Source organism: Dipodomys merriami, unplaced genomic scaffold, assembly GCF_024711535.1.
Source record: "Dipodomys merriami isolate MVZ:Mamm:240054 unplaced genomic scaffold, mDipMer1.0.p SCAF_33, whole genome shotgun sequence".
In the NCBI taxonomy this organism is placed as follows: Eukaryota; Metazoa; Chordata; class Mammalia; order Rodentia; family Heteromyidae; genus Dipodomys; species Dipodomys merriami.
Genome location: NW_027204826.1, coordinates 18,274,148 through 18,287,813, shown reverse-complemented (window position 1 = coordinate 18,287,813; position 13,666 = coordinate 18,274,148). Strand labels below are relative to the sequence as shown.

Here is a 13,666-nt window from a genome sequence, read left to right as displayed (position 1 = left end):
CGGACCGAAAAGGACAGACACAGAGGTGTGGTTCTGCCTGGAAATGGCGAGTGCAGATCAACCCAGAAGTGGAAGGAAACAACTGACACCGGAGGGCAGGGACAGGCCGGGCCAGCCGCGCGGCCGGGGGCTGCCCGGAAGGCCGAGAGAGAGAGCGGGGCTCGCACCCCAGGGGGGACGGCGGAACCCGGGCGGATGGGGACGATGCGGGCGGGCCCGCTGATGCCCACCCCGGCCACACTCGACTCCTCAGCTCAGTCACCGTTTCGTTTTCTGATTCAGCGTCTGCTGTCCTGGATGGGCTGTGTGCGTGGGATGGTTTATGTCTGCACCGGAGTGCAGAGCTGGGTGCGCTGCGGGCGGGAAGCCGCCACACTGACCTGTGAGCTGCGGGGGGTGGGGAAGCCGCCACACTGACCTGTGAGCTGCGGGGGGGGGAGGGGGGGAGCCGCCACACTGACCTGTGAGCTGCGGGGGGAGGGGGAGCCACACTGACCTGTGAGCTGCGGGGGGGGGGGGGGGAGGGGGGAGCCGCCACACTGACCTGTGAGCTGCGGGGGGGGGGGGGGGGGAGGGGGAGCCGCCACACTGACCTGTGAGCTGCGGGGGGGGGGGGGAGGGGGGAGCCGCCACACTGACCTGTGAGCTGCGGGGGGGGGGGGGGGAGGGGGAGCCACACTGACCTGTGAGCTGCGGGGAGGGGGGGGGGAGGGGGAGCCGCCACACTGACCTGTGAGCTGCGGGGAGGGGGGGGGGGAGGGGGGAGCCGCCACACTGACCTGTGAGCTGCGGGGAGGGGGGGGGAGGGGGAGCCGCCACACTGACCTGTGAGCTGCGGGGGGGGAGGGGGAGGGGGGAGCCGCCACACTGACCTGTGAGCTGCGGGGGGGGGGGGAGGGGGGAGCCGCCACACTGACCTGTGAGCTGCGGGGGGGGGGGGGAGGGGGAGGGGGAGCCACACTGACCTGTGAGCTGCGGGGGGAGGGGGGGGGGAGCCGCCACACTGACCTGTGAGCTGCGGGGGGGGGGGGAGGGGGAGGGGGAGCCACACTGACCTGTGAGCTGCGGGGGGAGGGGGGGGGGAGCCGCCACACTGACCTGTGAGCTGCAGGGGGGGGGGGAGGAGGGGGAGCCGCCACACTGATCGACATGCGGGGACTGAAATGCATGGCCAGCCCACGCAGAGCGAGGCATGGTGCGAGACGCGGGCGCATGGCATGTGCAGAAGCGTGGGGGGCGCCTGTCAGAAGTGGGGGGGCGCCTGTCAGAAGTGGGGGGACGCCTGTCAGAAGTGGGGGACGCCTGTCAGAAGTGGGGGGACGCCTGTCAGAAGTGGGGGGACGCCTGTCAGAAGTGGGGGACGCCTGTCAGAAGTGGGGGGATGCCTGTCAGAAGTGGGGGGATGCCTGTCAGAAGTGGGGGGATGCCTGTCAGAAGTGGGGGACGCCTGTCAGAAGTGGGGGGACGCCTGTCAGAAGTGGGGGACGCCTGTCAGAAGTGGGGGACGCCTGTCAGAAGTGGGGGGACACCTGTCAGAAGTGGGGGACGCCTGTCAGAAGTGGGGGACGCCTGTCAGAAGTGGGGGACGCCTGTCAGAAGTGGGGGGACGCCTGTCAGAAGTGGGGGACGCCTGTCAGAAGTGGGGGGACGCCTGTCAGAAGTGGGGGGACGCCTGTCAGAAGTGGGGGGACGCCTGTCAGAAGTGGGGGGACGCCTGTCAGAAGTGGGGGACGCCTGTCAGAAGTGGGGGACGCCTGTCAGAAGTGGGGGACGCCTGTCAGAAGTGGGGGGACGCCTGTCAGAAGTGGGGGACGCCTGTCAGAAGTGGGGGATGCCTGTCAGAAGTGGGGGGACGCCTGTCAGAAGTGGGGGGACGCCTGTCAGAAGTGGGGGGACGCCTGTCAGAAGTGGGGGACGCCTGTCAGAAGTGGGGGGACGCCTGTCAGAAGTGGGGGACGCCTGTCAGAAGTGGGGGGACACCTGTCAGAAGTGGGGGGACATCTGTCAGAAGTGGGGGGACGCCTGTCAGAAGTGGGGGGACGCCTGTCAGAAGTGGGGGGACGCCTGTCAGAAGTGGGGGGACGCCTGTCAGAAGTGGGGGGGCGGCTGTCAGAAGTGGGGGGACGTCTGTCAGAAGTGGGGGACGTCTGTCAGAAGTGGGGGGGCGGCTGTCAGAAGTGGGGGGACATCTGTCAGAAGTGGGGGGACGTCTGTCAGAAGTGGGGGACGCCTGTCAGAAGTGGGGGGACGTCTGTCAGAAGTGGGGGACGTCTGTCAGAAGTGGGGGGATGCCTGTCAGAAGTGGGGGATGCCTGTCAGAAGTGGGGATATGCCTGTCAGAAGTGGGGGACGCCTGTCAGAAGTGGGGGGACGCCTGTCAGAAGTGGGGGGGCGGCTGTCAGAAGTGGGGGGACGTCTGTCAGAAGTGGGGGACGTCTGTCAGAAGTGGGGGGACGCCTGTCAGAAGTGGGGGGACATCTGTCAGAAGTGGGGGGACGTCTGTCAGAAGTGGGGGACGCCTGTCAGAAGTGGGGGGACGCCTGTCAGAAGTGGGGGACGCCTGTCAGAAGTGGGGGACGCCTGTCAGAAGTGGGGGACGTCTGTCAGAAGTGGGGGGATGCCTGTCAGAAGTGGGGGGACGCCTGTCAGAAGTGGGGGATGCCTGTCAGAAGTGGGGATATGCCTGTCAGAAGTGGGGGGACGCCTATCAGAAGTGGGGGGACATCTGTCAGAAGTGGGGGGACGCCTGTCAGAAGTGGGGGGACGCCTGTCAGAAGTGGGGAGACGCCTGTCAGAAGTGGGGGGACGCCTGTCAGAAGTGGGGGACGCCTGTCAGAAGTGGGGGACGCCTGTCAGAAGTGGGGGGACGCCTGTCAGAAGTGGGGGACGCCTGTCAGAAGTGGGGGATGCCTGTCAGAAGTGGGGGGACGCCTGTCAGAAGTGGGGGACGCCTGTCAGAAGTGGGGGACGTCTGTCAGAAGTGGGGGACGCCTGTCAGAAGTGGGGGGACGCCTGTCAGAAGTGGGGGACGCCTGTCAGAAGTGGGGGACGCCTGTCAGAAGTGGGGGGACGCCTGTCAGAAGTGGGGGGGCGGCTGTCAGAAGTGGGGGGACGTCTGTCAGAAGTGGGGGACGTCTGTCAGAAGTGGGGGGACGCCTGTCAGAAGTGGGGGGACATCTGTCAGAAGTGGGGGGACGTCTGTCAGAAGTGGGGGACGCCTGTCAGAAGTGGGGGGACGCCTGTCAGAAGTGGGGGACGCCTGTCAGAAGTGGGGGACGCCTGTCAGAAGTGGGGGACGTCTGTCAGAAGTGGGGGGATGCCTGTCAGAAGTGGGGGGACGCCTGTCAGAAGTGGGGGATGCCTGTCAGAAGTGGGGATATGCCTGTCAGAAGTGGGGGGACGCCTATCAGAAGTGGGGGGACATCTGTCAGAAGTGGGGGGACGCCTGTCAGAAGTGGGGGGACGCCTGTCAGAAGTGGGGGGATGCCTGTCAGAAGTGGGGGACGCCTGTCAGAAGTGGGGGGATGCCTGTCAGAAGTGGGGGACGCCTGTCAGAAGTGGGGGGACGCCTGTCAGAAGTGGGGGACGCCTGTCAGAAGTGGGGGACGCCTGTCAGAAGTGGGGGGACGCCTGTCAGAAGTGGGGGACGCCTGTCAGAAGTGGGGGGACGCCTGTCAGAAGTGGGGGGACGCCTGTCAGAAGTGGGGGGACGCCTGTCAGAAGTGGGGGACGCCTGTCAGAAGTGGGGGACGCCTGTCAGAAGTGGGGGATGCCTGTCAGAAGTGGGGGGATGCCTGTCAGAAGTGGGGGGACGCCTGTCAGAAGTGGGGGACGCCTGTCAGAAGTGGGGGATGCCTGTCAGAAGTGGGGGACGCCTGTCAGAAGTGGGGGGACGCCTGTCAGAAGTGGGGGACGCCTGTCAGAAGTGGGGGATGCCTGTCAGAAGTGGGGGGACGCCTGTCAGAAGTGGGGGGACGCCTGTCAGAAGTGGGGGGACGCCTGTCAGAAGTGGGGGACGCCTGTCAGAAGTGGGGGGACGCCTGTCAGAAGTGGGGGGATGCCTGTCAGAAGTGGGGGGACGCCTGTCAGAAGTGGGGGGACATCTGTCAGAAGTGGGGGGACGCCTGTCAGAAGTGGGGGGACGCCTGTCAGAAGTGGGGGGACGCCTGTCAGAAGTGGGGGGACGCCTGTCAGAAGTGGGGGGGCGGCTGTCAGAAGTGGGGGGACGTCTGTCAGAAGTGGGGGACGTCTGTCAGAAGTGGGGGGGCGGCTGTCAGAAGTGGGGGGACATCTGTCAGAAGTGGGGGGACGTCTGTCAGAAGTGGGGGACGCCTGTCAGAAGTGGGGGGACGTCTGTCAGAAGTGGGGGACGTCTGTCAGAAGTGGGGGGATGCCTGTCAGAAGTGGGGGATGCCTGTCAGAAGTGGGGATATGCCTGTCAGAAGTGGGGGACGCCTGTCAGAAGTGGGGGGACGCCTGTCAGAAGTGGGGGGGCGGCTGTCAGAAGTGGGGGGACGTCTGTCAGAAGTGGGGGACGTCTGTCAGAAGTGGGGGGACGCCTGTCAGAAGTGGGGGGACATCTGTCAGAAGTGGGGGGACGTCTGTCAGAAGTGGGGGACGCCTGTCAGAAGTGGGGGGACGCCTGTCAGAAGTGGGGGACGCCTGTCAGAAGTGGGGGACGCCTGTCAGAAGTGGGGGACGTCTGTCAGAAGTGGGGGGATGCCTGTCAGAAGTGGGGGGACGCCTGTCAGAAGTGGGGGATGCCTGTCAGAAGTGGGGATATGCCTGTCAGAAGTGGGGGGACGCCTATCAGAAGTGGGGGGACATCTGTCAGAAGTGGGGGGACGCCTGTCAGAAGTGGGGGGACGCCTGTCAGAAGTGGGGGGATGCCTGTCAGAAGTGGGGGACGCCTGTCAGAAGTGGGGGGCGGCTGTCAGAAGTGGGGGGACGCCTGTCAGAAGTGGGGGGACATCTGTCAGAAGTGGGGGGACGCCTGTCAGAAGTGGGGGGACGCCTGTCAGAAGTGGGGGGATGCCTGTCAGAAGTGGGGGACGCCTGTCAGAAGTGGGGGGGCAGCTGTCAGAAGTGGGGGGATGCCTGTCAGAAGTGGGGGGACGCCTGTCAGAAGTGGGGGGCGGCTGTCAGAAGTGGGGGTGCACGCACGCCCATCATCTCGGCGGAGCAGAGGCTGGCACTTCCCGAGGGGGGAGCCTGGGCCCTGGGAGCCGTGAGCCAGCCACAGCACCGGGCAATGAGAAGACAGAGGTGAGCCTGGAAGGGAAGCTTTTGGAAAGACTATGAAGGATGAGCTTGGAAGGGACAGAGCTCTTGGAGGCTCAAGCTCTCTGGGGTCTGCAGATCCAGATCATTTGGACACTGAATGAATCTCTGTATCCAAAGAGTACTGAACACTCACAGATGTAGCTAGCCACCCTGTGGGTCAGGCCATACCCTGGATCCTCCCCCACGACCCTCCCCCGCAGCCCTCCCCCGAGGCCCTCCCCTGCGGGCCTCCCTGAGGGCCTCCCTTGGGCCTCCCCCGAGGCCCTCCCCTGCGGGCCTCCCTGAGGGCCTCCCTTGGGCCTCCCCCGAGGCCCTCCCCTGCGGGCCTCCCCGAGGGCCTCCCTTGGGCCTCCTCCGAGGGCCTCCCCGAGGGCCTCCCCGAGGGCCTCCCTTGGGCCTCCCCCAAGGGCCTCCCCTGTGGGCCTCCCCTGGGGGCCTCCCCCGAGGGCCTCCCTTGGGCCTCCTCCGAGGGCCTCCCCTGCGGGCCTCCCTTGGGCCTCCCCCGAGGGCCTCCCTTGGGCCTCCTCCGAGGGCCTCCCCGAGGGCCTCCCCGAGGGCCTCCCTTGGGCCTCCCCCAAGGGCCTCCCCTGTGGGCCTCCCCTGGGGGCCTCCCCCGAGGGCCTCCCTTGGGCCTCCTCCGAGGGCCTCCCCTGCGGGCCTCCCTTGGGCCTCCCCCGAGGGCCTCCCTTGGGCCTCCTCCGAGGGCCTCCCCTGCGGGCCTCCCTTGGGCCTCCCCGAGGGCCTCCCCTGTGGCCCTTCCCCCACCCCCACAGCCTGCACTCACGTGGGGTCCTCGGTCGCCATCCTCATCTCCTCTCGCTCCTGGGCTTGCTTCAACCACGGCAGCGCAGCCCCCCCTGGATCTCTTTCTAGGAGAAAAGGAACACCAACAACAAGCTCAGCAACTGGATCACAGAGCTCAGATGCCCCGCCACCACGAAGGTTCCATGAAGAAGGAAGATGAGGAGGAGGAGGAGGAAGATGAGGAGGAGGAGGAGGAAGAAAAAAAAGAAGAGGAGGAGGGGGAGGAGGAGGAAGCAGCAGCAGCACCAGCGGCTCTTTCCAAACGTGAGCTGCGCCCTCTGGAGTCTTCTGCCATGAGTAAAGGTTTCAGCCATTTCAAACCAGACAGACAGTTTGAGGCACAGGAGGGTCGCCCCCAGTGCCCAGCAGCCGCCTCAGAGGGGCTCAAGGCTGCCTTCGTAACGGGCGACTTGGGCTCTCGGCACAGGAGGGCTCTGCTACGAGACACGCTTGCTTTTCCTTGCTGCGAACGCGTCTCGCCCGCAGGACGCAGAGGAAAGAAAGCCCAAAGCCCGGATGTCATTAGACCTCCTGGATGAGGGAGGACCGCCCGCCACGCGGGGGGAGGAGGGGTGCCACGGGCCTCTCCCCAGGGCCCTCACCTCGGGGACAGGCACCACGCACGCACGCACCCCGGGGCCCTCACCTCGGGGACAGGCACCACGCACGCACGCACCCCTGGGCCCTCACCTCGGGGCTTGTGGCAGGGCCGGGCACCACACACACACCCCAGGGCCCTCACCTCGGGGCTTGTGGCAGGGGACGGGCACCACGCACGCACCCCACGGCCCTCATCTCGGGGCTTGTGGCAGGGCCGGGCACCACGCACGCACCCCGGGGCCCTCACCTCGGGGACGGGCACCACGCACGCACGCACCCCGGGGCCCTCACCTCGGGGACGGGCACCACGCACGCACGCACCCCAGGGCCCTCACCTCGGGGCTTGTGGCAGGGGACGGGCACCACGCACGCACCCCACGGCCCTCACCTCGGGGCTTGTGGCAGGGCCGGGCACCACGCACGCACCCCGGGGCCCTCACCTCGGGGCTTGTGGCAGGGGACGGGCACCACGCAGTCCTCCTTGATGTGCGGCTTCAGCTGTGGGTTGCAGCCGCCCACGTGCTGGCCGCGGTGGCTGACGCACAGCACAACTCTGTAGCGCAGGCCTCGCCCACAGGTCACCGTGCACTGCGGAGGGAAGAGCCCGGGGCTGTGAAGGGATCCGGCGTCCCACACAGGCCCAGGAGGGGTCACGTTGCTTCTTACACGTAGCAGAAACACCAAACAATGAGTTCCGAGTTGCGAGAGCGAGATTCGTGTTTGCTCCTCTCTGCAAGTCTTTGGTTTTTTTGGGGGATGGGGGGCGTGGAGTGGGGCCGGGACCGGGGCTTGAACCCTCGGCCTCCTGCTCTCGGCTGCTTCACCCACCGCGGCACTCTGACACTCAAGCCACACCACCAGTGCTGGAAATCACATTTCCAACGCCCCGTCGGCACCTTCAGCCTTAATCCTCCGGCCCTGAGCGGCACGGGGCCCTCTTCAGCCCGGAGGGATCTGGCCCGGCCCCGCTGGTTGCCCCGGCCCCGCCCAGCCTCCGGCCCTGGGGTCTCGTCTGTTTGTGCACCACAAGGACAGCAAAGCTCTCCACAGACTCTGCCGCGGCAGCTGCTCCTCACCCAGGCTTTCGGCAGGAATACCCCATGCCGACGCCCCGCACGCGGCCTCTCCTCCACTCGCCCGCCTTCCAGATCATTCTGGAAGCACGGACTGTATCCACGCACGCTGTGCGGTCCACGCCGGGGCGCGGCGACGCCCCCTAGGCTCTGCGGTTGCGTGAGAGCGGTGCCTCACCTCAGACCAGTCCATGCCAACCCACTTGGGGCAGTCGAAGAGGTTGCAGGTCTGCATCGCCTTGGGCTTGGGCGCGTACATGCACTTCCACTCCTCCACCTGCAGGACCTCAGCGTGCAGCGACTCCTCCACGCACACGAAGCTCCGCCGCTGGGTCCCGCCCCCGCAGGACACGGAGCACGCCGTCCAGGGGTTGTGCTCCCAGCTCAAAAACAAACAACCCACGCCTCACTCACTGGCATCCGCCCGCCCCGGCGCGCCGAGACGCCAGGACAGGATCAGGTCAGGGAGCACCGATCCGGAGCCCAAAGACTCTGGCCCAGCATCACGGGGATTCACCGCCTTGGGACCCCAGGCTCCTGAGTTCCCACACCCCTCTCTCCTCCCCAGGCCACTGTGAGGATCAAGTCAACTGAAACATTCCTTGTAAGAGGGATGGAGCAGACTGCTGAGAACCACAGCAAAGTCAAAGTCAGAAAGAACCAAGGCGGCGTCTGGGCGTCACATTCACGTTCTGATCAATGGCATGACTTCTAACCCTGCTAGGAGGCCCAGCTGTTCAAGGGACGCTGGCATCTCCGGCTATGGGAAACACGGCTGTCACGGACAGTGCAGCCCCTCTGTCTCCTAGAAAGGCCTTGCCCCCGAGCCCACCGTCTCCCAGCTCTGAGGAGGACGTGGGTGCTGCAGATACAGACGCTGAGCACCCCGCGTGCCACTCAGAGCACAAACACAAGACAGAACAGGAAAGGCGTGACTCACCGGGGCAGGGGCTGGAAGTGGTCATAGGGCATGATCTCCTTAAATCCATCGCTGCAAATGAGAAGGGGGGGGGAACATCGAATTTAATTGGGCAACACACATTTGACATTGCAAGAGACAAAGCTCCTTCAAGCTGGAAGCTAAAAATGGCAAATGTGAGGAACTACTCCCCAAAATTCAGACAGCCAGGTGTGGTGGGGCATGCCTACCAGCCCAGTCCTTTCAGAAGTCTGAGTTCCAACTCCTGACAAAGACACAAACTGTCCCCAGCGGAACAGGAAAACACAGGAAACTGAACGGGTCCGTTCATGAACTAAAGGGGGGGGTAGGAAATACCTTCGTTTGGCTAAATCTACTCCTTTTCATCACCCTTATTCTGAATAAATACTGAGAATACTTGCACAGTTTTCTGGAATTCGGCAGAACACCATTCATTTCACAGTCATCAGCCCCTGAGAGCTCACGACTAATAATCGTGTTCAGGAGGTTATCGGAAATAACCTTCGGGGGGTTATCAGTAATTGCATTCAGGAGGTTATTGATAACTGTGCTCTAGAGGGCTGTTGGTATGTGTTCGGAAGGGTTACCGGAACAGGCAGAGTAGGGTAGGAAATGAAGTCTGCTCTCAGGCGGCCGGGGCCAGCTGGGGAGTGTCAGATACAGGGCTGTTATTTTCAGATGCTTAAGCAGAGCCAGAAAGCTCCTGTGGGAATCCAAGTGAGCAGATACTAAATTACCCAGCAAGATGGTTGATGCAAAGCGCTCTGCTTTTGTGTGAAAACATTTTGCTTCCTTCCACCATGATTTGTTTATATTGAATTGAACATGAGCACTTTCAAAAGTCGGAACCTTGTAGCAGGTGCCCCTGTTCAAAGGCTAAGATGGAGAGCGAAAGACAGGTATTTACGGATTGGACACCATAGTGAATTAAGAGACCTTTAATACTGGACCACAAGAATTGCCCCAAAAGGCCCATTACAAAGCACTAGGGACCCTTCATCCACAGGGAGGAATCACTCCGAATGACCAGATCAGCACAGACCCAGTGCTATGGTAAGACAGGTTTTCGAGACCTCCTTTCAACAGAAAAGGTGGCTGAGCGCGGCCATCCAGCTATGGTGGAAAGTATAAATAGGTAGATCATGGTCCAGGCCGACACGGGGCCAAACGCAAACTCCTATCTCAAAACTAACCAGAGCAGAGAGGACTACAGGGGCAGTCCAGGTAGGAAAGCTGGCCATGAACACAGAGCCCCGAGTTCAAATCCCAGGGCCATCGTACACATAAATACACAAAGAAATGCAAGTAAACCAACAGGTGAGTGGGAGTCGGGGCGGGCGGCGCAGACCTGGACGGGCAGGGGTCCATGCCGCACTCCTTCAGCTTCGGCTTGGGCTTGACGTTCTCGGGGTAGTAGTGGCAGTAGTGGTCGGGAACCACTCTCCTCAAGCGGACGTCCACGCACTCGGCAGAGTTGAGCTGGTAGCCTGCGGGCAGTGGGTGGGGAGGTGGGGGCAGGGGTTGTGGGGGGGTACACACGCAGGGTGTGCGGCTCTGGCCGCACCCTGCTTTCTTGTTACACCCTGGAGGGAGGGACGTGACCTGCATCCCGGAGGGCCCCAACTCCCCTGCGGATGTCAAGGGAGCCAGGCTCACAAGTGTCCGAGGGAAGAATGGCTGGGGTCTGGTGGGCCCGGGGGCTGAGGTCCAGCTCTGCGGACCTGCCCTGGCTGCACCACTGCCCGTCCAGGTGCGGTGGGCGGAGCGTGGACACGGAGGGAACGCGGGAGTGGGTTGATCCCATCTGTGTATGACACACGCATGTGTGCCGTGCCACAGTGAAACCCCTCGGACATGAGAACCATCCGGCTGCCAGGGCGAGGGGCAGCCACACCAAAACCCCAACACCGCACACGCGTGATGTCTAGATGTTCATGGGGAAGCAGGCTCACCTCCTCCACACGTCACGGTGCAGGGGAAAAAGTCGGTCTGTCTCCACTGGTGACTGATGGGCTGGTAAAAGAAGAACTGGACGGTGCTGTCCTTGGCCACTGTGTACCTGGTCTGGACAGAGAGAACCGTGAGGCCGTGTTTGCACATGTGAACCACGCTTCCCACACCTTCAAAATGAAATACATCTTCTCCCACTGCAGGCGACCCCAGGTGGGTCCACTGAACCCAGACGCAAGGACCCCGGGGGTGGAGATGTGGGGCATCTCACTCGGGGCCCGGAGTCGTCATTCCAGAAAAATCCATGCCTGTGAGCATATTCACGTGAAGGCATGTGGATGTGTTTGTGGACTTATTTAGCCTTTTTCTTTCCTCTGATATGTGATCTTACTTTCCGAGCAAGAGAGGGTGAGGCTCAGCATGGGCTTTTCCATGGTGTGGTACCAGCAGGGATCCTTGCGTTATCAGAGTAACGTCTTTAAGCAGCTCTCTGGAAAACCACACCAAGGCCCAGGAGGAGAAAGTCGCTGGGAGCCGGGCTTGCGAGTGAACGCACGTGTGCAGAGGCGTCATGGGCAGAGGGGGCTCCTCCCCAGACCCCCCCAGCAAGCGCTCCTCCCCAGACCCCCCCAGCAAGCGCTCCTCCCCAGATCCCCCCAGCAAGCGCTCCTCCCCAGACCCCCCAGCAAGCGCTCCTCCCCAGACCCCCCAGCAAGCGCTCCTCCCCAGACCCCCCCAGCAAGCGCTCCTCCCCAGACCCCCCCAGCAAGCGCTCCTCCCCAGACCCCCCAGCAAGCGCTCCTCCCCAGACCCCCCCAGCAAGCGCTCCTCCCCAGACCCCCCAGCAAGCGCTCCTCCCCAGACCCCCCCAGCAAGCGCTCCTCCCCAGACCCCCCCAGCAAGCGCTCCTCCCCAGACCCCCCCAGCAAGCGCTCCTCCCCAGACCCCCCCAGCAAGCGCTCCTCCCCAGACCCCCCAGCAAGCGCTCCTCCCCAGACCCCCCCACAGCAAGCGCTCCTCCCCAGATCCCCCCAGCAAGCGCTCCTCCCCAGACCCCCCAGCAAGCGCTCCTCCCCAGACCCCCCAGCAAGCGCTCCTCCCCAGATCCCCCCCCAGCAAGCGCTCCTCCCCAGACCCCCCAGCAAGCGCTCCTCCCCAGACCCCCCCAGCAAGTGCTCCGCCCCCCCACCACCCCCACAGCAAGCGCTCGGCCCCTCCTACACCCCCACCTCCCACCCCCCCCCCAGCACTGGAAAACGTCATGAATGGAGGACAACTCCCAGAGCGCAACACGAGGAGGAACAGAGAGAGAGTAGAAGCCGAGCTCGTGGAGGACGGAGCAGACACGGCACACGCGTGTGCGCTCACGACCGCACAGCCGCCCACGGTGGCACCCACGGCGCTCACTACTCCACACGCACTTGTCTCAAGCGCCACATCGCGCAGCAACCAACACCCACAGTGCATTTCTGCCTTCCTCTCCTGTCTCTTCTTCAGAAACAACGCAGCAGGCTTATAGATAGTCTTTCAACTTTTTCTTTAAAAGTTAACCTACGTTATATGTGTATTATACATTTATGTGCATACAAGTCTATAACGTAACGTAGGTACATACACGCACCCTGCTACTCAAGTACAGCCTGTGTGGTGGCTCAGGGAGGGATGCAGGGAAGCAGACCCAGGGCCCAGGAGGCTTGGCCGATGCGTGACCGGCGCTGACAGCACCGACACGCACGCTGCATGGGGATGGCATGCAGCGGGGACGCGGAGCCGTGGCTGGAAGCCGCCCCGCCGGCCAGCGGCTGCGGCGAAGCACAAGCCAGGTGTCAGACTGGAAAGAGAAGCGGGGCTTGGGGCGATGTTTCGAGGTAGGGGAAAAGAACGTCTCTTGCTTTTTCCAGTGCGGATCATTCAGGATCCACAGTTTCCAACACAGAACAGAGCCGCGGGGGCCAAGCCTAGCGTGGTCACAAGGGGGCTGCGGAGGGCGCCGGGGGACGTGCTGTCTGACAGAACCGTCCCAGGAGCAGTTATCTGATGGCTCCGGGTGACGACCCCTACAGCAAAGGCAAGTGTCTTTCTCCCGTCTGCAGTCTAGGGCAAGTTTTCCGAAAAGGAAAATGGGGGAAAGAAATCCACCCACAGAACCACCGTTTTCTGTTTGCTTCTTGGGCATTTTCAAGTTGACCAGAAGAATTTCATGCTGCGGGAGCTGGAAGAGAGACTGTCCAGCTGCCGGGGTCACAGGCAGGAGAGAAGGCAGGGAAGGAACCTCTGGCTGGATCAGCTGCTGGGTGGGAGAGGGCGGCCGCGGGGCTGAGGGCTGAGGGGGGGAGGCAGCACCTGACGGGGGGAGGGGGGCCGCGGGTCTGCATCCCCTCCCTCCCCGGCTCTTCCCTGCACGGACAGCCGAACAACGGCCGGGCCACTGCCACCATCCACCTTCATGCCCGGACTTAACAGCTCAGAACTACGAAATCCACCTCTCCCTGGGTGAGAGAAGATGGTGCCCAGCAACCAAGGCCTCCCTCTTGGAGAGTTCAACTATCGGGGTGGGATTATCATCGCTGACCCCCTGCTGAGCAAACTGTAAAAACCAAGCGTGCCTGCAGTTTGTGAAGACCAATGCCAGCCCTACCTTGAAGATGAAGTCGGCCATCAGAGGACCAGCGATCTTAAAGGTTTGCCTCTCTGCGCTCTTCTGAAACTCCACGGTTGTGTTCTCGATGGTAAAGACTCCCGGGCTGCTGAAGCTGTGTTCTCCTTTGTTTCCTTGAAGTGTTTTCGATTCAATAACTGAAATTAAAGCATGAACCTTTCATGAGAGAGCTGTCCTAAGGCATTTGTTTGAGAACATGTATGAAGCAGGTGTCTGCGTGACATCAGCACAGTACCACAACGTCCACGCCGCTTATGTATTTTTTATTTTTTAGCGGCGTTGGGGTTTGAGCTCCGTCTCCCAATGCCAGGTAGCTCTTCCACTTGAACCACGCCCTGACCGTTTTTCATTGTTCTT

General features: G+C 63.0%; 1 protein-coding gene across 3 annotated transcripts in view; it reads right to left on the bottom strand.

Moving 5' to 3' along the window:
• The window catches only part of Adamtsl3 (ADAMTS like 3), a 110,622-nt gene that overhangs the window by 40,961 nt on the left and 55,995 nt on the right, over positions 1-13,666 (bottom strand). For all 3 annotated transcript variants that reach the window (XM_070043358.1, XM_070043359.1, XM_070043360.1), the window contains 7 exons: positions 13,289-13,446; positions 10,653-10,764; positions 10,049-10,187; positions 8,701-8,751; positions 7,939-8,143; positions 7,128-7,275; positions 6,068-6,152 (listed from right to left, as the gene is read on the bottom strand). In XM_070043358.1, the coding sequence (XP_069899459.1) occupies positions 6,068-6,152; positions 7,128-7,275; positions 7,939-8,143; positions 8,701-8,751; positions 10,049-10,187; positions 10,653-10,764; positions 13,289-13,446 (898 nt within the window). The remainder of the gene's footprint in view (positions 1-6,067; positions 6,153-7,127; positions 7,276-7,938; positions 8,144-8,700; positions 8,752-10,048; positions 10,188-10,652; positions 10,765-13,288; positions 13,447-13,666) is intronic.